The sequence below is a fragment of the Somniosus microcephalus genome, chromosome 13 (genome assembly GCF_052327205.1).
Source record: "Somniosus microcephalus isolate GS21.2 chromosome 13, FLI_Smic_1.0, whole genome shotgun sequence".
Classification (NCBI taxonomy): Eukaryota; Metazoa; Chordata; class Chondrichthyes; order Squaliformes; family Somniosidae; genus Somniosus; species Somniosus microcephalus.
The window spans coordinates 2,149,562-2,174,665 of NC_140999.1; the positions used below are offsets into that span (position 1 = coordinate 2,149,562).

Sequence of the window (25,104 nt, forward strand, 5' to 3'; positions counted from 1 at the left end):
CCGGGTTAGGGAGGGTTCCTGGTCTCTATCCAGTGCCCCGGGTTAGGGAGGGTTCCTGGTCTCTATCCAGTGTCCCGGGTTAGGGAGGGTTCCTGCTCCTGGTCTCTATCCAGTGCCCCGGGTTAGGGAGGGTTCCTGGTCTCTATCTAGTGCCCCGGGTTAGGGAGGGTTCCTGGTCTCTTATCCAGTGCCCCAGGTTAGGGAGGGTTCCTGGTCTCTATCCAGTGCCCCGGGTTAGGGAGGGTTCCTGGTCTCTATCCAGTGCCCCGGGTTAGGGAGGGTTCCTGGTCTCTATCCAGTGCCCCGGGTTAGGGAGGGTTCCTGGTCTCTATCCAGTGCCCCGGGTTAGGGAGGGTTCCTGGTCTCTATCCAGTGCCCCGGGTTAGGGAGGGTTCCTGGTCTCTATCCAGTGCCCCGGGTTAGGGAGAGTTCCTGGTCTCTATCCAGTGCCCCGGGTTAGGGAGGGTTCCTGGTCTCTATCCAGTGCCCCGGGTTAGGGAGAGTTCCTGGTCTCTATCCAGTGCCCCAGGTTAGGGAGGGTTCCTGGTCTCTGTCCAGTGCCCCGGGTTAGGGAGGGTTCCTGGTCTCTATCCAGTGTCCCGGGTTAGGGAGGGTTCCTGCTCCTGGTCTCTATCCAGTGCCCCGGGTTAGGGAGGGTTCCTGGTCTCTATCCAGTGCCCCGGGTTAGGGAGGGTTCCTGGTCTCTATCCAGTGCCCCGGGTTAGGGAGGGTTCCTGGTCTCTATCCAGTGTCCCGGGTTAGGGAGGGTTCCTGCTCCTGGTCTCTATCCAGTGCCCCGGGTTAGGGAGGGTTCCTGGTCTCTATCCAGTGCCCCGGGTTAGGGAGGGTTCCTGGTCTCTTATCCAGTGCCCCAGGTTAGGGAGGGTTCCTGGTCTCTATCCAGTGTCCCGGGTTAGGGAGGGTTCCTGCTCCTGGTCTCTATCCAGTGCCCCGGGTTAGGGAGGGTTCCTGGTCTCTTATCCAGTGCCCCAGGTTAGGGAGGGTTCCTGGTCTCTATCCAGTGCCCCGGGTTAGGGAGTTTGTGCAGCAGAGGATTCCCACGGTTGAATATGCTGCCGATTCTTGCTGCTTGCACTCACACAGAAAGACGGGCCACTCAGGTGCGGGTTCGGGCAGGAGCCTGGGGAACTCATCCTAAAGAATTAACAGGGAGATTGCAGAATAATAAGCTGTCAAATTGGAGACTTGGACGAGAAACTGTCACATGGGCCAAGAAGGGAAATAATGTCTAAACTGGTGCCGGGATATGAGGGGCAGGGAGAGAGTGGAGCATTAACACTGAGACTCTGACCGGAGTTCCGGCTGGTGGGGGAAGAGACACCAAGTAACACAGACAGAGCATGAACCCTGAATAAACTCTCCACCTCCCCCACCCCTGTATAAAAAGCACATTGGCAAAGCTAAACAAAGTTAAAACAGGCCGGGGGATGGGAAGGGGGCTGAGGGAGAGGGAGACACAGCCCGAGGTCAGGGACTGAGAACAGAGCCCGGGGGACAGGGCCGCCGCACAGGGACAGAGGGTGGTGGAGAGGTGGAGCTCGCCTCAGTGCAGCAAGCAGCACGGACACAGCGTGACAATGTGCTGAGTCGAGCCAGGCAATGATGAGCCAGCACCATGCAACACGGTTGAACAGGGTGAACATGCAGCAACCCAGTCAGGTCGGGTCTGGAGCGGCATGTGCTCAGGGCGTCACTGTCTCCTTATCTATATTCAGTCAACAGATGGACTTCACTTTCTGAATGAAGAGAGGAGCAGTGAGCTGGATGAACTCCTCCTGTGTCATCGACGTGGTGGATTGGTTTTTCCGGAGCCTCACCGCTTGTTCCATTGCCCGTGCGAGCTGGTCAGGGCCCAGCTTGGAGCCGGCGTCCAGGTACCCGGAGGCGCTGCCGACGCTCACCGCATCTTTCAGAGCCTCGAGCAGAGCCTGGCATACCGGCCGATCGGCCTCGCCGGACTGGGCCACCGCCTCAAACAGCCTCCTGGAAACCTTCACAAACTCCAGGTAGACGAAGCAGGTCAACACGCCGTGCCTGAAGACGCTGAAAGGAACGGCCTCGTGGTCCCAGCACTGCAGTTTGTGGACCAGCGAGCAGGACGAGAGGTCGGCTGCTCCACAGATCTGTCTCAGCAGCTCGGTGTAGGCTCGGCCTTTGAGGCCAGGTTTCTTCCTCTTGCCGGTGGGGCAGCCGAGGATCTGGAAGGCTGAAGCCATGTTCCTGCTGAAGGCCGGTCGGCTGTAGTGACAGAGCAGAAGCTGCTTCAGGGCAACCGGAACCAGCTCCTGCAGAAGGACCAAAGAAAGCCCGGTTACTGTCCCGTCAGATCCCCAACACCCCCCACAAACATAAGAAACAGGAGCAGGAGTCGGCCATTCAGCGCCTCGAGCCTGTTCTGCCATTCAATGAGATCATGGCTGATCATCGACCTCATCTCCACTTTCCTGCACTAAGAAAGAAAAACTTGCATTTCTATAGCGCCTTTCACAACCACCGCACGTCCCAAAGCGCTTTACAGCCAATGAAGTACTATTTGAAGTGCAGTCACTGTTGTATTGTGGGAAACGCAGCAGCCAATTTGCGCACAGCAAGCTCCCACAAACAGCAATGTGATAATGACCAGATCATCTGTTTTTGTTATGTTGGTTGAGGGATAAATATTGGCCAGGACACTATCCCCATATCCCTCGATTCCCTTAATATTCAAAAATCTATCAATCTCAGTCTTGAATATACTCAACGACTGAGCCTCCACAGCCCTCTGGGGTAGAGAATTCCAAAGATTCACCGCCCTCTGTGTGAAGAAATTTCATCTCATCTCAGTCCTAAATGGCGACCCCTTATTCTGAGACTGTGACTCCTGGTTCCAGACTCCCCAGCCAGGGGAAACATCCTCCCTGCATCTACCCTATCAAGCCCCGTAAGAATTTTTAATGTTTGAATCAGATCACCTCTCGTTCTTCTAAACTCTAGAGAATATTTAGACGAGCACTTGAAACGCCATAGCATACAAGGCTACGGACCAAGTGCTGGAAAATGGGATTAGAATAGACAGGGCTTCATGGCCGGCGCAGACACGATGGGCCGAAGGGCCTCTTTCTGTGATGTATAGCTCTATGACTCTATGACTAATATAGGCCTAGTCTACTCAATCTGTCCTCATAGGACAATCCCCCATCCCAGGAATCAGTCTGGTAAACCTTTGTTGCACTCCCTCTATGGCAAGTATATCCTTCCTTAGATAAGGAGACCAAAACTGTACACAATACTCCAGGTGTGGTCTCACCAGGGCCCTATATAATTGCAGTAAGACGTCTTTACTCTTATACTCAAATCCTCTTGTAATAAAGGCCAACATACCATTTGCTTGCTGTTCCTGCATGTTAACTTTCAGTGATTCGTGTACAAGGACACCCAGGTCCCTCTGAACACCAGCATTTCCCAATCTCTCACCATTTAAAATATCCTTAGGTAAGGAGACCAAAATTGTACACAATCGTCTAGGTGCCCCCTCACCAGGTGTCTCTCACCAGGTGCCCCCTCACCAGGTGTCTCTCACCAGGTGCCCCCTCACCAGGTGTCTCTCACCAGGTGCCCCCTCACCAGGTGTCTCTCACCAGGTGCCCCCTCACCAGGTGTCTCTCACCAGGTGCCCCCTCACCAGGTGCCCCCTCACCAGGTGCCCCCTCACCAGGTGTCTCTCACCAGGTGCCCCCTCACCAGGTGTCTCTCACCAGGTGCCCCCTCACCAGGTGTCTCTCACCAGGTGTCCCTTCACCAGGTGTGTCCCCTCACCAGGCGTCTCTCACCAGGTGTCCCCTCACCAGGTGTCTCTCACCAGGTGCCCCCTCACCAGGTGTCTCTCACCAGGTGTGTCCCCTCACCAGGTGCCCCTTCACCAGGTGCCCCCTCACCAGGTGTCTCTCACCAGGTGCCCCCTCACCAGGTGTCTCTCATCAGGTGTGTCCCCTCACCAGGTGTCCCTTCACCAGGTGCGTCCCCTCACCAGGTGTCTCTCACCAGGTGCCCCCTCACCAGGTGTCTCTCACCAGGTGCCCCCTCACCAGGTGTCCCTTCACCAGGTGTGTCCCCTCACCAGGTGTCTCTCACCAGGTGCCCCCTCACCAGGTGTCTCTCACCAGGTGCCCCTTCACCAGGTGTCTCTCACCAGGTGCCCCCTCACCAGGTGTCTCTCACCAGGTGCCCCTTCACCAGGTGTCTCTCACCAGGTGCCCCCTCACCAGGTGTCCCTTCACCAGGTGCCCCCTCACCAGGTGTCTCTCACCAGGTGCCCCCTCACCAGGTGTCCCTTCACCAGGTGTGTCCCCTCACCAGGTGTCTCTCACCAGGTGCCCCCTCACCAGGTGTCTCTCACCAGGTGCCCCTTCACCAGGTGTCTCTCACCAGGTGCCCCCTCACCAGGTGTCTCTCACCAGGTGTGCCCCCTCACCAGGTGTCTCTCACCAGGTGTGCCCCCTCACCAGGTGTCTCTCACCAGGTGCCCCCTCACCAGGTGTCCCTTCACCAGGTGCCCCCTCACCAGGTGTCTCTCACCAGGTGCCCCTTCACCAGGTGTCTCTCACCAGGTGCCCCCTCACCAGGTGTCTCTCACCAGGTGTGCCCCCTCACCAGGTGTCTCTCACCAGGTGCCCCTTCACCAGGTGTCTCTCACCAGGTGCCCCCTCTATATTTGTCCCTCCCCCACCTGCTGCGGCCTCGGTTTCTCCGCCGCTCCCTCGGATTCCGCCGCCAGGCTCTCGAAGTATTCGCCCAGGAAGGAGACGGGATCCTCGGGCCGGTTCTCCAGCACTTTGAGCAGCGCCTCCCGGAGAGCGAGCGACAGGCCGGGCGGGCCGGAGAGCGGGGCGCACACACCGGAAGCCGCCGCCGCCGCCGCCATCTTTGTGCGGGGCAGCACCCGGCGCCGCCTCCAAACCCGCCCCCGGAAACCCGCCCGCGCAACATTGGTTCCGGGGGTCCGCGGACCAAAGCTGCAGCGGGAAACATTCAAGGAGGAAAGATTAGGGCGTTTTATTTCAAAACCGTGTCCACAAACCTGTTTAATCTCCTTTAGCTTTTGGTTCCAAATCAATTATTTATAAAGGGTAGAGTTGGGGCGGTCAGAGTTGGGGATCTGGGCAAGGCTGGGCCCCCCATGGGATCAGACTGTCCTGCAGCTTCACCACCAGTGTCCCACCCTCGCCTCTGAGTCACAATCACACAATCACAGAAAGTTACAGCAGAGAAGGAGGCCATTCGGCCCATCGTGTCCGTGCCGGCCGACAAAGAGCTCTCCAGCCTAATCCCACTTCCCAGCTCTTGGTCCGTAGCCCTGTAGGTTCCGGCACTTCAAGTGCATATCCAAGTACTTTTTCAATGTGATGAGGGCCTCTGCCTCTCCCACCCTTTCAGTCAGTGAGTTCCAGACCCCCACCACCCTCTGGGTGAAAAAAGTTCTCCTCAACTCCCCTCTAAACCTCCGACCAATTACTTTAAATCTGTGCCCCTTGGTTATTGACCTCTCTGCTAAGGGAAATAGGTCCCTCCTATCCACTCTATCTAGGCCCCTCATAATTGTATACACCTCAATAAGGTCTCCCCTCAGCCTTCTCTGTTCCAAAGAAAACAACCCCAGCCTATCCAACCTTTCCTCATAGCTAAAATTCCCCAGCCCAGGCAACATCCTTGTAAATCTCCTCTGCACCCTCTCTAGTGCAATCACATCCTTCCTGTAATGTGGTGACCAGAACTGCACGCTAGCTGCGGCCTAACTAGTGTTTTATACAGTTCAAACATAACCTCCCTGCTCTTATATTCTATGCCTTGGCTAATAAAGGCAAGTATCCTGTATGCCTTCTTATCCACCTTATCTACCTGTCCTGCTACCTTCAGGGATCTGTGGGCATGCACTCCAAGGTCCCTCTGATCATCTGAACATCTCAATGTCCTACCATTTATTGTGTATTCCCTTGCCTTGTTACCCCCACCCCCCACCAAATGCATTACCTCACACTTCTCCAGATTGAATTCCATTTGCCACTGTTCTGCCCACCTGACCAGTCCATTGATATCTTCCTGCAGTCTGCAGCTTTCTTCTTCATTATCAACCACACGGCCAATTTTTGTATCATCTGCAAACTTCTTAATCATACTTCCTACATTCAAGTCCAAATGATTGATATATACCACAAAAAGCAAAGGACCCAGTACTGAGCCCTGCGAAACCCCACTGGAAACAGCCTTCCAGTCACAAAAACCCCCTTCGACCATTACCCTCTGTTTCCTGCCTCTGAGCCACTTTTGGATCCAACTTGTCACTTTGCCTTGGATCCCATGGGCTTTTACTTTCATGACCAGTCTGCCATATGGGACCTTATCAAAAGCCTTGCTATCATCCATATAGACTACATCAAACGCACTACCCTCATCGACCCTTCTTGTTACCTCCTCAAAAAATTCAATCAAGTTTGTCAGACACGACCTTCCCTTAACAAATCCATGCTGACTGCCCCTGATTAATCCATGTCTTTCTAAATGAAGATTTATCCTGTCCCTCAGAATTTTTTCCAATAATTTTCCTACCATTGAGGTTAGGCTAACTTGCCTGTAATTACTCGGTCTATCATTTTCTCCCTTTTTAAACAACGGTACCACGTTAGCAGTCCTCCAGTCCTCCGGCACCACACCTGTAGCCAGAGAGGATTGGAAAATGATGGTCAGAGCCTCTGCTATTTCCTCTCTTACTTCTCTTAACAGTCTGGGATACATTTCATCCGGGCCTGGGGATTTATCCACTTTCAAAGATGCTAAACCCCTTAATACTTCCTCTAATATGTCACACTCCTTCTCCCTGATTGCAATGTCTGCATCGTTCCTCTTGTTTGTAAAAACAGACGCAAAGTATTCATTGAGAACCATGCCCATGTCTTCAGCTTCCACTCACAGGTTACCTGTAAGGTCCCCAATAGGTCGAACTCTTACTTTAGTTATCCTCTTGCTCTTAATGTATTTATAAAATATCTTTGGGTTTTCCTTGATTTTACTTGCCAATATTTGTTCATGACCTCTCTTTGCTTTCCTAATTTCCTTTTTAATTTCACCCCTGCACTTTCTATACTCTTCTAGGGTTTCTGCAGTATTGAGCCCTCGGTATCTGTCATAAGCTTCCCTTTTTTTCTTTATCCTACCCTGTATGCCCCTTGACATCCAGGGAGCTCTAGATTTGTTAGTCCCACCCATTTTCTTTAAGGGGACATACTTGCTCTGAACCCTCACTATTTCCTCTTTGAATGCCTCCCACTGCTCTGACACTGATTTACCTTCAAGTTTCTGTCTCCAGTCCACTTTGGCTAAATCACCTCTCAGCTTAGTAAAATTAGCTTTTCCCCAATTGGGAACTTTTATTTTTGGTCTGTCCTTGTCCTTTTCCCTAACTACCTTAAATCTAACTGAATTATGATCACTACCACCAATATGCTCTCCCACTGATACCCTTTCCACCTGCCCAGCTTCATTCCCTAAAACTAGGTCCAGAACCGCCCCCTCTCTTGTTGGGCTTGCTACGTACTGGCTTAAAAAGCTCTCCTGAATGCATTTTAAGAATTCTGCTCCCTCTATATCTTTCACACTAATTTTATCCCAGTTAATATTAGGGAAGTTGAAATCCCCGACTATTACTGCCCTATTTTTGCACATCTCAGAAATTTGCCTAAATATTTGCTCTTCTATCTCCCTCTGACTGTTTGGGGGTCTATCGTACACTCCCAGCAGTGTGACTGCCCCTTTTTTGTTTTTCAGTTCAACCCATAGGGCCTCATTTGATCTTTCTAAGATACCATCCCTCCTCACAGCTGTAATTTTTTCTTTAATCAATATTGTGACCTGTAATGAAATCTGTTGTCTTGATCCTGTATTCGTTTTGCACTCATGTATATTACCCTCCCCCACTGTGTATAGTTTCACTTCCTCTTTCCCGACTAACCTGGGAGGTTCCAGGTCTTGGCTCTTGGCTCCGCCCCTGACTTCTCTTACATAAAGATCCCAGGATCTGTATGACTCATTCCTGTGAACCAGTCGGCGTGTTGAGATGTTGCTCTGATCTTAGTGATTAAAAGCCAACTTGTTTAAGTCTATAACTTCTAGTTTTGTGGTTATTGAAGGCCCATCAATTTTAATCACTAAAGAATACTAGGATGGATCGACTGCTAAAACCAAAGCGTCTGGACTTGGATCCACATTCTGCTGAAGCATCAAATCAATTTGGACACTGGCTCAAATGCTTCGAACTCTTCGCGGGGGCCTCATCCGCTAGCGAGGTAGATAAACTGAGTCTACTGACTACTCGCGTAAGTCATCGGATTTATTCGTTCATCCGGGACGCCACCTCTTACACGGAGGCCATCACTATCCTGAAGGCCCAATACCAGAGGCCGGTAAACGAAGTGTACGCCAGACATCTGCTGGCTACACGCAGGCAGCGACCAGAGGAATCAATGGACGATTTCTTACAGGGCCTAAAGGACCTGGTCCGGGACTGTAATTGCAAGGCCGTGACGGCCAACGCGTACTCTGATGAATTGGTCCGCGATTCCTTCATCACGGGCCTCAAATCGAATTATATCCGACAGAGACTGCTGGAGAAGGAGGTCCTGGACTTAAAAAAGGCAGTGGCCACTGCGCGATCGCTGGACGTGGCCCAGAAAAACTCTGACTCTTATTCTTCCGGCCATGCGGCCCTCACCGCCTCGTGCGCGCTGAGGGGGCCGCCATCTTGGAATCAGCCATCTTCCCCATCCAGGTCTCAGACCAGCTCTACGCCGCCGGAGTCCCCACACAGAAGTTCACCCAGGAGTCCTACTACAGCGGCAATGTCTCGAGGCCCGAAATGCTACTTCTGCGGCCAGGCCAAGCACCCCAGACAACGATGCCCAGCGAAGGACGCTACATGCTTCAAATGTAAGAAAAAGGGGCATTTTAGCAAAGTCTGCAGGGGGAATCCGATTTCCAACTCCGTCACCGCCTCGTGCGTGCCGTGCAGGCCGCCATCTTGGGATCCACCATCTTTTCCCGACTCAACGGCCGCCCAGGGCCCAACAGTGGCTTCGATCACGGTGGATCAATCCAGGCCACACCCGTTGACAAAATCCATGATGGACATACAGGTAAACGGGAATTTAACGAAATGTTTAATTGACTGTGGGAGTACCGAGAGTTTTATCCACCCTAGCCTGGTATGGCGGCACTCATTAACGGTAACCCCTACACGGAGCAGAATTGCTATGGCTGCTAAGCCCCACACTTCGGACATTTTGGGCTACTGCGTGGTAACACTGACTGTAAAAGGCACGGACTACAAGGATTTTAAACTCCTCGTGATGCCAGAACTCTGTGTTAATGTAATCTTGGGCCTGGACTTCCAGTGCCACCACGAAAGTGTCACGCTAGCATATGGCGGGTCCCAGCCGCCACTCACAGTCTGTGGCCTATCAACCTTAAAAATCAGCCTGCCCTCTTTATTCACTAATCTCGCGCCGAACTGTAGGCCCATAGCGACCAAAAGTAGACGGTACAGTCTGGAAGACAGACACTTTATCAAGGCGGAAGTGGACAGACTCCTGCGGGAAGGCATTATTGAATGCAGTACCAGCCCGTGGCGTGCCCAAGTAGTCATAGTTAAAAATAGTGAAAAGAAACGGATGGTAATTGACTACAGCCAGACTGTTAATATTTATACCCAGCTGGATGCCTACCCTTTACCCCGCATATCAGAAATGGTCAACCAGATTGCGCAATACCGAGTCTTCTCGACTATCGACCTCAAATCCACGTATCACCAGCTCCCCATTAGAACGGAGGACCGCCCATACACCGCCTTCGAGGCGAACGGGCGCCTCTACCATTTTCTCAGAGTGCCCTTCGGAGTAACAAATGGGGTCTCGGTCTTCCAATGTGAGATGGACCGCATGGTTGACGAGAATAAACTACAAGCTACCTACCCCTATCTGGACAATGTCACTATCTGCGGGCACAACCAGCAAGACCACGATCTAAATCTTGCGAGATTTTTAAAAACTGCCCTAAAGCTGAATCTAACCTACAACGAAGACAAATGTGTCTTCAACACAACCCGTCTCTGTATCCTCAGCTGTGTGGTGGAAGATGGGGTAATTGGACCGGACCCTGACCGATTACGCCCCCTAAAGGGACTGCCCCTGCCACACAATCCCAAAGCTTTAAAAAGGTGCCTGGGATTTTTTTCGTATTATGCCCAATGGGTGCCCAATTACTCTGATAAGGCCCGACCCCTCATTAAATCGACGTCCTTCCCACTATCAGCTGAAGCTCGGGAGGCTTTCACCAGTACTAAACAGGACATTGAAAGGGCTGCAGTGTGTGCAGTGGACGAATGCATTCCCTTTCAAGTCGAAAGCGATGCGTCAGACTTTGCCTTAGCTGCGACCCTCAATCAGGCTGGGAGACCTGTGGCCTTCTTCTCCCGAACCCTTCAGGGACCTGAAATCAGGCACTCTTCTGTCGAGAAGGAGGCACAGGCTATAGTGGAGGCAGTGCGGCACTGGAGACACTACCTAGCCGGCAAACGTTTCACCCTGCTCACCGACCAGCGGTCGGTGGCTTTCATGTTTAATAACAAAGGGGGAAAATCAAGAATGACAAAACACTCAGGTGGAGGATCGAACTATCCACGTTCGACTATGATATTATGTACAGGCCGGGAGCCCTTAATGAACCCCCAGACGCCCTATCGCAGGGAATGTGTGCCAGCATTCATACGGACAAATTACAGGGTCTCCACAACGACCTCTGTCACCCAGGGGTCACTCGACTATACCATTTTACAAAGTCCCGCAATCTGCCCCACTCCATCGCGGAGGTCAGGGAAATGACCAGAGCCTGCCGCATCTGTGCGGAATGCAAGCCTCATTTCTACAGGCCTGACCGTGCACACCTTATCAAAGCCACACGGCCATTCGAGTGCCTAAGTCTGGACTTCAAGGGACCCCTTCCCTCTGCCGACCGTAACGTATACTTCCTCAATATCATTGATGAATATTCCCGCTTCCCCTTCGCCATTCCCTGCCCAGACATGACCAGTGCCACGGTCATCAAGTGTCTCTGTAATCTATTCTGCATGTTTGGCATGCCGAACTACATACACAGCGATAGGGGGACGTCATTCATGAGTGACGAGCTGCGCCAGTTCTTGCTCTCGAAGTGGATAGCCACTAGCAGAACCACTAGCTACAACCCCCGGGGTAATGGGCAAGTGGAAAGGGAGAATGCTACTGTTTGGAAGGCTGTCACGTTAGCCTTAAAGTCAAAAGGCCTTCCGACTTCCCACTGGCAGGAAGTCCTACCAGACGTGCTCCACTCCATAAGGTCTCTGTTATGTACTGCCACTAACGCTACCCCTCACGAAAAGATGTTCGTTTTCCCCCGGAAATCCACCTCGGGCATATCTCTACCCGCGTGGCTGACGTCTCTGGGGACAGTACTATAGTGGAAGCACGTGAGAGGCCATAAAACGGACCCCCTTGTGGAAAAGGTACAGCTCCTCCATGCAAACCCTCAGTACGCCTATATCGAATACTCTGACGGGCGAGAGGACACTGTTTCCATAAAAGACCTCGCTCCCTCGGGGAGCGGAGAGAACGATGAGAGACTACCCGATGAAGACCTACACTACAAAGAGACAGGACGCCCAGAGGTATCAATACCCAACTTTAACCTGGAGGACACTGCAGATAACCTGGAAGACACTGCGGAGGCCCGGACAGCGGAGGAACCAGAATCCACTCCCCTAGAGGCACCCCAACCGGCTTTGCGCCGATCACTGAGAACTGCAAAACCTCCTGACAGACTCACTTATACCAACTTTTAAGAAACATCACCCCGATGGACTAAATCTAAAGAAGGGGTGAATGTAATGAAATCTGTTGTCTTGATCCTGTATTCGTTTTGCACTCATGTATATTACCCTCCCCCACTGTGTATAGTTTCACTTCCTCTTTCCCGACTAACCTGGGAGGTTCCAGGTCTTGGCTCTTGGCTCCGCCCCTGACTTCTCTTACATAAAGATGCCAGGATCTGTATGACTCATTCCTGTGAACCAGTCGGCATGTTGAGATGTTAGCTCTGATCTTAGTGATTAAAAGCCAACTTGTTCAAGTCTATAACTTCTAGTTTTGTGGTTATTGAAGGCCCATCACGACCCCCCTCCTTTTTTATCCCCTTCTCTCTCTCGTCTGAAAACCCTGTAACCAGGAATGTTGAACTGCCATACCTGCCCTTCTTTCAGCCATGTCTCAGTAATAGCTATAATATCATACTCCCACATGTCTATCTGTGCCCTCAGCTCATCTGCTTTATTCCCTAGACTCCTTGTGTTGAAGTATATACCATTTAGCACTGCCAAACTCCCTCGTTGTCTATTTCCTAGCCCTCATTTCCTCTGCCTTCCAAACTCGCTTACTAATTTTCTGCCTTCCATTTCCAGCTTTGCTTCTCACCTTTCTGAATCCACTCTCAGGTTGTGGGTTCAAGTCCCACTCCAGAGACTTGAGCACAAAATCCAGGTTGACACTCCAGTGCAGTACTGAGGGAGCGCCGCACTGTCGGAGGGGCAGTACTGAGGGAGCGCCGCACTGTTGAAGGGGCAGTACTGAGGGAGCGCTGCACTGTCGGAGGGGCAGTACTGAGGGAGCGCCGCACTGTCGGAGGGGCAGGGCTGAGGAAGCCCTGTACTGGCGGAGGGGCAGTACTGAGGGAGCGCCGCACTGTCGGAGGGGCAGTACTGAGGGAGCGCTGCACTGTCGGAGGGGCAGTACTGAGGGAGCGCCGCACTGTCGGAGGGGCAGTGCTGAGGGAGCCCTGTACTGGCGGAGGGGCAGTACTGAGGGAGCCCTGTACTGGCGGAGGGGCAGTACTGAGGGAGCGCCGCACTGTCGGAGGGGCAGTACTGAGGGAGTGCTGCACTGTCGGAGGGGCAGTACTGAGGGAGCACTGCACTGTCGGAGGGGCAGTACTGAGGGAGCGTCGCACTGTCGGAGGAGCAGTACTGAGGGAGTGCCACACTGTCAGAGGGGCAGTACTGAGGGAGCCCTGCACTGTTGGAGGGGCAGTACTGAGGGAGCATCGCACTGTCGGAGGAGCAGTACTGAGGGAGCGTCGCACTGTCGGAGGAGCAGTACTGAGGGAGTGCCACACTGTCGGAGGGTCAGTACTGAGGGAATGCCGCACTGTCGGAGGGGCAGTACCGAGGGAGCGCCGCAGTGTCGGAGGGACATTACTGAGGGAGCGCTGCACTGTCAGAGGGGCAGTACTGAGGCAGCCCTGCACTTTTGAGGGGCAGTACTGAGGGAGCGCTGCACTGTCGGAGGGGCAGTACTGAAGCAGCCCTGCACTGTCGGAGGGGCAGTACTGAGGCAGCCCTGCACTGTCGGAGGGGCCATCTTTCGGTTGAGACATTAAACTGATGCCCAGTCTGCTCTCTCAGGTGGATGTAAAAGTTCCCATGGCCCCTGTTTCAAAGAAGAGCAGCGGTGTTCTTTATCCCTCAATCAACTTTTCTGCTCATTATCACATTGCTGTGTGTGGGAGCTTGCTGTGCGCAAATTGGCTGCTGCATTTCCTACATTACAACAGTGACTACACTTCAAAAGTACTTTGTTGGCTGTAAAGCGCTTTGGGACGTCCTGAAGTAGTGAAAGGCGCTATAGAAATACAAGTTTGTGTGTCAGATATGGAGGCATGATAATTTCATCCACCAAATGGTCCTCGTGCCCCCAGTGCACGCACGCCTGCCGGGGATCTTCACCACCTGAAAGCAGCCATCCCCACGCGAGGCCTAAACTCCGTCGGGACGGCAATCACCTGCCAGGTCTTCCCCCGAGCTGCTGCTCCCCTCCCCCACCCTGCCGACGCCCCTGCAGTGCCGATACTGGCTAACTGTGGCTGGGTCAGGCACTGTCCTCTCCGACACATCCTCGTTACGTCAGTGGAGCCGGATCATGTCTATTTAAACCCGTAATTGTCAAATATTACAGAATATCTTGGCCTAGAGTGTCCGTGGAAGGGCCGAGCACTGCAGTTTAAAAAAAAATCATTCATGGGATGTGGGCGTTGCTGGCAAGGCCAGCATTTATTGCCCATCCCTAATCGCCCTCGAGAAGGTGGTGGTGAGCCGCCTTCTTGAACCGCTGCAGTCCGTGTGGTGAAGGTGCTCCCACAGTGCTGTTAGGGAGGGAGTTCCAGGAGTTTGACCCAGTGATGATGAAGGATCGGCGATATATTTCCAAGTCGGGATGGTGTGTGACTTGGAGGGGAACCTGGAGGTGGTGGTGTTCCCATGCGCCTGCTGCCCTTGTCCTTCTAGGTGGAAGAGGTCGCGGGTTTGGGAGGTGCTGCCGAAGAAGCCTTGGCGAGTTACTGCAGTGCATATTGTAGATGGTACACACTGCAACCACGGTACGCTGGCGGTGGAGGGAGTGAATGTTTAAGGTGGTGGATGGGGTGCCAATCAAGCGGGGCTGCTTTGCCCAGGATGGTGTCGAGCTTCTTGAGTGTTGTTGGAGCTGCACTCATCCAGGCAAGTGGAGAGTATTCCATCACACTCCTGACTTGTGCCTTGTAGATGGTGGAAAGGCTTTGGGGGATTCAGGAGGTGAGACACGTGCCGCAGAATACCTAGCCTCTGACCTGCTCTTGTTGCCACAGTATTTATGTGGCTGGTCCAGTTAAGTTTCTGGTCAATGGTGACCCCCAGGATGTTGATGGTGGGGGATTCGGCGATGGTAATGCCATTGAATGTCAAGGGGCGGTGGTTAGACTCTCGTTTGTTGGAGATAGTCATTGCCTGGCACTCCTATGGCGCGAAGGTTACCTGCCACTTATCAGCCTGGATGGTGCCTACTGTGGACCCTCTGCTACTGACCCCTGACCCGGACCGGCACTGCAGGGACGACAGGACTGGCTCCCAAATGCACCAATCCAGCGCGGGAGGCTGTCCATTTGTGGTGGGGGGGGGGGATGGTGATCCTGCTCCCTGTGCCGGGGGGAGGGGGGCGTCTCTTGAATTAAAAGCATTCTCCCGCCGCCCCCCCCCCTTAAGATTCCAGCTGAATGCGAGATTTATTCTCCACCTCAGCACTCCGGGGAGTGTCTGGAGCTGGGGGGGGGACTTACGATGATTTTAACATAAAACAAACACGTTCCAAACATCACTTTTATTTCAAAGATTTGACAGAAGAATCATCACAGAAACCTCCCTCCCCTCCCCGGCCCCCCCCCCCTCGCTCCCCGCCCTCCTCGCTCCCCCGCTCCCCCACCCCGCCCACCCCCCCCCCAGCCCCACCCGGCCCCCCCCAGCCCCACCCCCCTCCCCGGCCCCCCCCAGCCCCACCCCCCTCCCCGGCCCCACCCCCCCCCCCGGCCCCCCCCAGCCCCACCCCCCTCCCCGGCCCCACCCCCCCCCCCCGGCCCCCCCCAGCCCCACCCCCCTCCCCGGCCCCCCCCCCCCCGGCCCCCCCCCAGCCCCACCCTCGCTCCCCGGCCCCTCCCCACAGGTGTTGGGTTCACTCTGTATGTAATTTAATGCACAGATATTTACAAAAACATGAGACATACACGGGCCGTACAGTCCCAGATGAAAAATTGTTTCCTTTTACCCGCTGTTTTTGGTCTGTTAATGCCCGTGAAGCGTCTCGGGACGTTTTACTATGTTAAAGGCGCTATATAAATACAAGTTGTTGTTGTTGTGTACTGTACAGGAGTTGACACGGAGACACACATGGGCCGTACAGTCCCAGACAGAGCTCATGATTCCCTTTTACTGTCCATCTCTTGTCATTTGATCACGAGCTATCCTGCACACTTCACCAATATTAAGAATTCGTTTCAAGTTCAGTCGATTCCTGTTTCTCGATTTCCGAGGGTGCGGTTATTTCTCTGACTGCGGTTAGCAACGTGCTGAGTAAAGCAGCAGGACTGGAGAGGTAATGAGGAAGCTGTCATTGTGAGGGAGAAATCCCACCCCTTCTGTAAACACCACTAATGCATTCCACAGTCAAAGCAACTGTGCTATTCCAGGACATCCACTCCGGATCGAAGCCTCCAGATCGAAGCCTCCGGATCTCTGCGGCATTCAGGATGATGTTCAAAATTATATCGACTGTCACCTGTGAACAGGAGAAATGTGCAATGCTTACTAGCAATAGGACTAGTGTTACTAGTGATAGTAATAATAGTGATACGAGTAATGCTGATAGCATCCTCGTGTTCAAATCCCTCCATGGCCTCCTCGCCCCTCCCTATCTCTGTAACCTCCTCCAGCCCCACAACCCCCCGAGATCTCTGCGCTCCTCCAATTCTGGCCTCTTGCACATCCCCGATTTCCATCGCTCCACCATTGGTGGCCGTGCCTTCAGCCGCCGAGGCCCCGAGCTCCCGTGAATCGTCTCGGGGCGTTTTACGACATTAAAGGCGCTGCAGCAATGCAGGTTGTTGTTGATGTTGGTAATAGTGAAACATCCGACTCCCCATCGAACTCCTGCTCACTCGGACTGCCTGGCCCCCTGTGCTCGGTGACTCTGTAAACTGTTCCCGTCCCTCAGGCACTGCCCCATTCTCTTTCCGTTATCGACCACTTACCCGTGAAATCCCGCCCTCTGCCCATGCGTCCCCTCGATCCTCGTTCTCTACCCTCCCGCTCCTCTCGCAGGTCCCACACCGTGTTGTTGCCCCCCCAGCTCCCCTCGGCTGATCGCACTCTGCCCCTCTGTTGTCCCGCTCTGGGAGAGATTTGTGCATTTCCATTCCTCCCTTTCTGATGCGCCAGTCACAGAGGACATGGCGTCTATTGATCCTCCCCGCGTGCAATACTTTACGCTCTCCGGCACAGCTTTGCCCTGTATCCAGGGTGTGGGATTCCCCCAGCCTCTACTCGACGCCACATCATAAACCTCATCATTCGATTTCTAGCAAAATTCTAAAAAGAGACATCCTGGGTCCTCGCCCTCATTCTCAGCCTCGCTCTAACCCTCAGCACGTGCTCTATTCAATCAGCGCTCGACTACAGACAGGTAGCAGCACTGACACTTACAGCTGCACTTAGTGCTTCCTCTTGATGACCTGTTTCAGACACACTTCACTCTCAGCCGCCACAATAGGAACTTCACTCTCATAGTGGTAATTGATCAGGTGAGTGATGTTTTCAAACAGCAAATCCTTTGTCCGCACCTGGCAGGAAGGAAGGGGCAGAGTTAGAGAGGGAGCGAGAGAAAGACAGACAGAGAGACAGAGCGAGAGAGCGAGGGAAAGGGACAGGGAGGGGGAGGGAGAGGGACAGCGCGAGAGACAGAGAGAGAGAGAGAGACAGAGAGAGAGAGAGACAGAGAGAGAGAGAGACACAGAGACAGAGAGAGAGAGACAGAGAGAGAGAGAGAGAGAGAGAGACAGAGAGAGAGAGAGAGAGAGAGAGAGAGAGAGACACAGAGAGAGAGACAGACAGAGAGACAGACAGAGAGACAGACAGAGAGACAGACAGAGAGAGAGGGACAGAGAGAGAGGGACAGAGAGAGAGAGAGAGAGAGAGAGAGAGAGAGAGAGAGAGAGAGAGAGAGAGAGAGAGAGAGACAAATACAGACCTTGAATGGGAAGATGTTCTTTATGGGTGAGCTCGGAAGGGAGTGTCTGCAATCTATTTGACCACAGAGGCATCACCCTGGCCCCCTCGCACCTTCCAGCAGCAATCAGTGGACAGCCATCGGGAGCAGGAACCCTGGCTGGTCTGCCCCCTCCCTAACCCGCGGGCACTAATTGCAGCAACTCTGCCCCTTTCCCAGCAGCCCCCATGTTTGCTCACCACTCCTTCAGGGTCCACCAGCAGCAGGTGCTTGGGCTGTCCGCTGTGCATTCCCGTCAGGACGTACTGCCCCGGGTTTGTGATGCTGTCCCTCACCAGGAAATCCCCATCCAGCATCACCAGCTTCTCTGCCACCTTCCGACTAATCTTCCCGTGGTACCAGGATTCCCGCTTTAACTGCTCCTCCTCCATGGCCCGGGCTGTGCCAGGATTTGGCCGCGGGCTCCCAGTCCCTCGCCCTCTACACTTGCCGGATTTGGCATCGTGCAGTTTTAAGGCATCCTCGAACGGCCCTTTAGGAGAAAGATGACAAGCGAGTGAGGACAGGCTGAGATTGATCGCACTGGACCATCACACACTAAACCTCAGCGATTCTCCCGCTTTCCACACTCTCCTGGTAAGTGACACAGAGACAGTTTGTGCTACACTCACACGTGGACTCTCCGAGACATTCACACAACAACAACACCCATTTATACAGCACTTTGAACGTAGTAAAACTTCCCAAGGAGCTTCACAGGAGCGATTATCAAATAAAAATTGACACGGGGGACAGAGAAGATATTAGGACAGGTGGAGGTAGGTTTTAAGGAATGTCTTAAAGGAGGAGAGAGGTGTAGAAGGATTAGGGAGGGTATATTAGAGCTTAGGGCCCAGGTAGCTGAAGACACGGCAGCCAATGATGGAGCGATGGAAATCGGGGGATGCTCAAGAGGCCTGAATTGGAGGAGCGCAGAGATCTCGGGGGGGTTGTAGGGCTGGAGGAGGTTAGAGATAGGGAGGGACACACCCTCTGTACAGTCTCTCCGACAGTGCAGAGCTCCCTCAGTACTGCCCCTGTGACAGTGCAGCGCTCTCTTAGTACTGCCCCTCCGACAGTGCAGCGCTCCCTCAGTACTGCCCCTGCGACAGTGTGGCGCTCCCTCAGTACCGCCCCTCCGACAGTGCGGCGCTCAGTACTGCCCCCCTGACAGTGCGGCGCTCCCTCAGTACTGCCCCTCCGACAGTGCGGCGCTCCCTCAGTACTGCCCCTCCGACAGTGCTGCGCTCCCTCAGTACTGCCCCTCCGACAGGGCAGCGCTCCCTCAGTACTGCCCCTCCGACAGGGCAGCGCTCCCTCAGTACTGCACTGGGGGTGCTGGCCTGGATTATGGGCTCAAGTCTCTGGAGTGAGAGTAATCATTCTGAGAATCAGTAAATAGTGGCTCGGCCGCGCGTTCACAAGGGAATGCTGGGGTAGGGGTTTGAAGGAGCATAAAATGAGAAATAATTAACCAGATCTCTGAAACAGGAAGTGGAACGCGACCAGTGGTCTGAGCAACCATTTCTTGCCGTGTCTGGCTTCAGTCCCTGATTCTGGTCCTGGTTACCGTCAGTCAAAGGAGCTGAGCCAGCTGCCTGTACCTTGTTCCAGTACCGGGTGCGCGTGTATAAACACTTACTCATATCAAACACGTCCTTCTCGGGACTGTCCGTCATGTCCCCATACGCTCCGTTCAGCGTTACACTCGTTTCGCTGCTGGACCATCCGCGGAGATCGAGGGACTGGGTATTAACGTACATGTGCTCTTCACATGGTGCTTTCCCATACGGCCCGAGGTAGCCATTGCTCGACACACCTGCAATTTACAACCCCAGAATTGTTATCAGTACGCATGGGGATAACAGTGTGGAGGTTGATGTACAGGATGTGTACCGGTAGGGAAATGGTGTTAGGGAAATTGACGGGATTGAAGGCCGATAAATCCCCAGGGCCTGATAATCTACATCCTAGGGTACTTAAGGAAGTGGCCCTAGAAATAGTAGATGCATTGCTGGTCATCTTCCAAAATTTTGTAGACTCTGGAACAGTTCCCATGGATTGGAGGGTCATAGAGTCATAGAGTAATACAGCACGGATAGAGGCCCTTCGGCCCATCGTGTCCGCGCCGGCCATCAAGCCCTGTCTAATCTAATCCCATATTCCAGCATTTGGCCCGTAGCCTTGTATGCTATGGCATTTCAAGTGCACATCCAAATGCTTCTTAAATGTTGTGAGGGTTTCTGCCTCCACAACCCTTTCAGGCAGTGAGTTCCAGACTCCAACCACCCTCTGGGTGAAAAAGTTCTTTCTCAAATCCCCTCTAAACCTCCCGCCCTTTACCTTGAATCTATGCCCCCTAGTTATTGACCCCTCTACTAAGGGAAAAAGCTCCTCAGCATCCATCCTATCTATGCCCCTCATAATTTTGTACACCTCAATCATGTCCCCCCTCAGCCTCCTCAGCTCCAAGGAAAACAAACCCAACCTGCCCAGTCTCTCTTCATAGCTGAAGCGCTCCAGCCCTGGTAACATCCTGGTGAACCTCCTCTGCACCCTCTCTAACGCGATCACATCCTTCCTGTAGTGTGGCGACCAGAACTGCACACAATATTCCAGCTGTGGCCTAACCAGTGTTTTATACAGCTCCATCATAACCTCCTTGCTCTTATATTCAATGCCTCGGCTAATGAAGGCAAGTATCCCATATGCCTTTTTTACCACCTTATCCACCTGTTCCGCCGCCTTCAGGGATCTGTGTACTTGCACACCCAGATCCCTCTGACCCTCCGTCTTGCCTAAGGTCTTTCCATTCATTGTGTATTCCTTTGCCTTGTTAGTCCCCCCCAAAGTGCATCACCTCGCACTTTTCCGGGTTAAATTCCATTTGCCACTGTTCCGCCCATCTGACCAACCCATCTATATCGTCCTGCAGACTGAGGCTACCCTCCTCGCTATTTACCACCCTACCAATTTTTGTATCATCCGCGAACTTACTGATCATACCCTTTACATTCATATCCAAGTCATTAATGTAGACCACAAACAGCAAGGGACCCAGCACCGATCCCTGTGGTACCCCACTGGCCACAGGCTTCCAGTCACAAAAACAACCTTCGACCATCACCCTCTGCCTTCTGCCACTAAGCCAGTTTTGTATCCAATGTGCCAAGGCACCCTGGATTCCATGGGCTCTTACCTTCTTGACCAGTCTCCTGTGCGGGACTTTATCGAAGGCCTTACTGAAATCCATGTATACCACATCCACTGCGTTACCCTCATCCACACACCTAGTCACCCCCTCAAAAAATTCAATCAAATTAGTCAGTAGCTAATGTAACCCCACTATTCAAAAAAGGTGGTAGAGAGAAAACGGGGAATTACAGACCGGTAAACCTGACATCGGTAGTGGGGAAAATGCTAGAGTCCATTATAAAAGATGTAATCGCAGAGCACTTGGAAAACAGTGACAGGATCGGACAAAGTCAACATGGGTTTACAAAAGGTAAATCATGCTTGACTAATCTACTGGAATTTTTTGAGGATGTAACTGGTAGAATAGATAAGGGAGAACCAGTGGATGTGGTGTATTTGGACTTTCAGAAGGCTTTCGATAAGGTCCCGCATAAGAGATTAGCATGTAAAGTTAAGGCACATGGGATTGGGGGCAAGGTACTGACTTGGATAGAGAACTGGTTGGCAGACAGGAAGCAAAGAGTTGGAATAAACGGCTCTTTTTCCGAGTGGAAGGCAGTGACTAGTGGGGTACCGCAGGGATCGGTCCTAGGACCCCAGCTATTCACAATATATATTAATGATCTAGACGAGGGAACTAGATGTAATATCTCCAAGTTTGCAGACGACACAAAGCTGGGTGGGCGTGTGTGCTGTGAGGAGGATGCAGAGAAACTCCAGTATGATTTGGACAGGTTGGGTGATTGGGCAGAAGCATGGCAGAGGCAGTATAATGTGGATAAATGCAAGGTTATCCACTTTGGTGGCAAAAACAGGAAGGCAGATTATTATCTGAACGGCAATAGATTGGGAGAAGGGGAAGTGCAACGAGACCTGGGTGTCCTTGTGCACCAGTCGCTGAAGGTAAGCATGCAGGTGCAGCAGGCGGTTAAGAAGGCAAATGGTATGTTGGCCTTCGTAGCGAGAGGGTTTGAGTACAGGAACAAGGATGTCTTGCTACAGTTGTACAGGGCCTTGGTGAGACCACACCTTGAGTATTGTGTGCAGTTTTGGTCGCCTTATCTGAGGAAGGATGTTCTTGCCATGGAGGGAGTGCAGCGAAGATTCACCAGGCTGATACCTGGGATGGCAGGAATGACGTATGAGGAGAGATTGGGTCGATTGGGCTTATACTCGCTGGAGTTTAGAAGAATGAGAGAGGATCTCATTGAAACTTATAAAATTCTGACAGGACTAGACAGACTAGATGCAGGAAGGATGTTCCCGATGGCGGGGGAGTCCAGAACCAGGGGTCACAGTCTAAGGATAAGGGGTAAGCCATTTAGGACTGAGATGAGGAGGAATTTCTTCACCCAGAGAGTGGTGAACCTGTGGAATTCTCTACCACAGAAGGCAGTGGAGGCCAATTCATTAAATATATTCAAGAAGGAGTTAGATATATTTCTTAAGGCTAAAGGGATCAAGGGGTATGGGGAGAAAGCAGGGACAGGGTACTGAATTTGGATGATCAGCTATGATCTCATTGAATGGCGGAGCAGGCTCGAGGGGCCGAATGGCCTACTCCTGCTCCTATCTTCTATGTTTCTATGTTTCTATAACTCTGAGGTTGATGTACAGGATGTGTACCGGTATAACTCCCTGAGCTTGACGTACAGGATCTGTACCGGTATAACTCCCTGAGGTCAATGTACACTGGTGTAAGTGTGAGGGCGGTGTGCGATTCTGATTATAATCAAATTGAATGTTGCAGACATTGTTTAAAATGACTTGCTGCACCGTCGCTGGCTCAGGGCATACACGCAGCACCCAGTGCGGTTCTCAGCCTCACAGCTCCCGATCCCAGGATCGGCTCCCACTTTACTGCAGCAGATGAGGTGCAGGTTGGGATTCTACAATTGGCCTCAGAGCCCTGGTGTAGTGAGAGGGGAAAACAATCACCCTGGGCTCCCTCACTCGACACAACCCAGGGAGCCCTGCTGGGATGTGCGGGTGTCAGACCCTCCGAGGGAGTGCCGCGTGGGCAGCAATGGTCTCCACATTTAAATATCCCACCGACACAGTCTGGGCTCAACACGGGGAGAGTGGATGCTTGGATGAGGTGGTGGAGCGTGTCAGGGAGTCAGCGCCTTCAGGGGAGGAGAATGGGAAATCAGCGACAAAAGGAAGGCAAGTTCCTTGCGATCTGGTCACTTGGGTCTGTGCTTTCACTTGGACAGCGAGTCCCAATCAGGCAGCTCCCAAAGGTTGTGAGAATGGATTGTCTCTGACCTGCCGAGGATTGTCTTGGATCCTCACTGTGACTTTCCGTGTCCTGCTGTGGATTCTGGCTGGTCTCCCTCTGTGAGAAATTACTGAGCTGCAATGAGAAAAGTGTTTACATAAGAACATGAGGCCATTCGGCCCCTCGAGCCCGCTCCGCCATTCGGCCCCTCGAGCCCGCTCCGCCATTCGGCCCCTCGAGCCCGCTCCGCCATTCGGCCCCTCGAGCCCGCTCCGCCATTCGGCCCCTCGAGCCCGCTCCGCCATTCGGCCCCTCGAGCCCGCTCCGCCATTCGGCCCCTCGAGCCCGCTCCGCCATTCGGCCCCTCGAGCCCGCTCCGCCATTCGGCCCCTCGAGCCCGCTCCGCCATTCGGCCCCTCGAGCCTGCTCCGCCATTCAATAAGATCATGGCTGACCATCGACCTCAACACCATTTTCCCGCCCGATCTCCATATCCTTTGATTCCCCTAGAGTCCAAAAATCTATCGCTCTCAGCCTTGAATATACTCAAAGACTCAGCATTCACAGCCCTCTGGGGCAGAGAATTCCAAAGATTCACAACCCTCCGAGTGAAGAAATTCCTCCTCATCTCAGTCCTAAATGGCCGACCCCTTATCCCGAGACTGTGACCCCTAGTTCTAGACTCTCCAGCCAGGGGAAACAATCTCTCAGTGTCTACCCTGTCAACCCCCCTCAGAATCGTGTATCAATGAGATCACCTCTCATTCTTCTAAACTCCAGAGAGTATCGGCCCATTCTACACAATCTCTCCTCATAGGACAGCCCTCTCATCGCAGGAATCAATCTAGTGAACCTTCGTTGCACCGCCTCCAAGGCAAGTATATCCTTCCTTAGATAAGGAGACCAAAACTGTGCCCAGTACTCCAGGTGTGGTCTCACCAAGGCCCTGTACAATTGGAGCAAGACTTCCTCACTCTTATACTCCAACCCGCCTTGCAATAAAGGCCAACATGCCATTTGCCTTGCTAATTGCTGGCTGTAACGCATTACTGAGACACACCGTAACTGAACAGAAATGGGGACTTTGGACCTCTAGTTCCCAAAGCTCTCCACCACTGGGGGTTTTCCTCGCCTCATGTCTGGGTCTGTTGTAGACTCATTGATAGAGATTGATCGCTGTGATTAGTGAACAACTCCATTATCGTGGGACTACCAGGATGGGTAGAAGGCAAACTAGATGGATCACCCAGTAATTCCTATGTTCCTAACACAATGTTCCTCGACCAATTGATTACTGAATACGTTATTACACAATATTACTGAACGCAATGGTGGAGATCGAGGAGTAGCTCGCCCGCCGGAAGCAATGGAACGGAAATCGGGCCGATTCTAGAACAGGCAGACATTCTACCCAACACAACACTGTCCAGAGAGAAATAAAAAATCTACCCCAATATCACTGGACCACATTACTGAACACAGTATCACTGGACCACATTACTGAACACAGTATCTCTGGACCACATTACTGAACACCGTATCACTGGACCACATTACTGAACACAGTATCTCTGGACCACATTACTGAACACAGTATCACTGGACCACATTACTGAACACAGTATCACTGGACCACATTACTGAACACAGTATCACTGGACCACATTACTGAACACAGTATCACTGGACCACATTACTGAACACAGTATCTCTGGACCACATTACTGAACACAGTATCACTGGACCACATTACTGAACACAGTATCACTGGACCACATTACTGAACACAGTATCACTGGACCACATTACTGAACACAGTATCACTGGACCACATTACTGAACACAGTATCACTGGACCACATTACTGAACACAGTATCTCTGGACCACATTACTGAACACAGTATCTCTGGACCACATTACTGAACACAGTATCTCTGGACCACATTACTGAACACAGTATCTCTGGACCACATTACTGAACACAGTAT

General features: G+C 52.7%; 2 protein-coding genes across 3 annotated transcripts in view; both read right to left on the reverse strand.

Moving 5' to 3' along the window:
- Positions 1–547: 547 nt before the first annotated feature.
- On the reverse strand, positions 548–4,936 carry LOC147107962 (tubulin polyglutamylase complex subunit 1-like). Its single transcript, XM_086004329.1, has 2 exons — positions 4,727–4,936; positions 548–2,306 (listed from the first exon to the last, which is right to left on the reverse strand). Exons 1-2 carry the CDS (start codon positions 4,919–4,921, stop codon positions 1,737–1,739), a joined length of 765 nt encoding a protein of 254 aa, XP_085860455.1. The 5' UTR covers positions 4,922–4,936; the 3' UTR covers positions 548–1,736.
- Positions 4,937–15,571: 10,635 nt separating this feature from the next.
- shc2 (SHC (Src homology 2 domain containing) transforming protein 2) overlaps positions 15,572–25,104 on the reverse strand; it is a 52,551-nt gene continuing 43,018 nt past the window's right edge. For both annotated transcript variants that reach the window (XM_086004331.1, XM_086004332.1), the window contains exons 9-13: positions 23,163–23,250; positions 19,342–19,518; positions 17,900–18,192; positions 17,138–17,274; positions 15,572–16,214 (exon numbers count right to left, since the gene is read on the reverse strand). In XM_086004331.1, the coding sequence (XP_085860457.1) occupies positions 17,146–17,274; positions 17,900–18,192; positions 19,342–19,518; positions 23,163–23,250 (687 nt within the window). In that variant the 3' untranslated portion in view covers positions 15,572–16,214; positions 17,138–17,145. The remainder of the gene's footprint in view (positions 16,215–17,137; positions 17,275–17,899; positions 18,193–19,341; positions 19,519–23,162; positions 23,251–25,104) is intronic.

Excerpts from the sequence above, each read along its gene's own strand:
- LOC147107962 (XM_086004329.1), bottom strand. The coding sequence starts at position 4,921 with ATGGCGGCGGCGGCGGCGGCTTCCGGTGTGTGCGCCCCGCTCTCCGGC. Across the intron at positions 2,307-4,726 it reads AGAAACCGAGGCCGCAGCAG|GAGCTGGTTCCGGTTGCCCT; the intron begins GTGGGGGAGGGA and ends GTCCTTCTGCAG.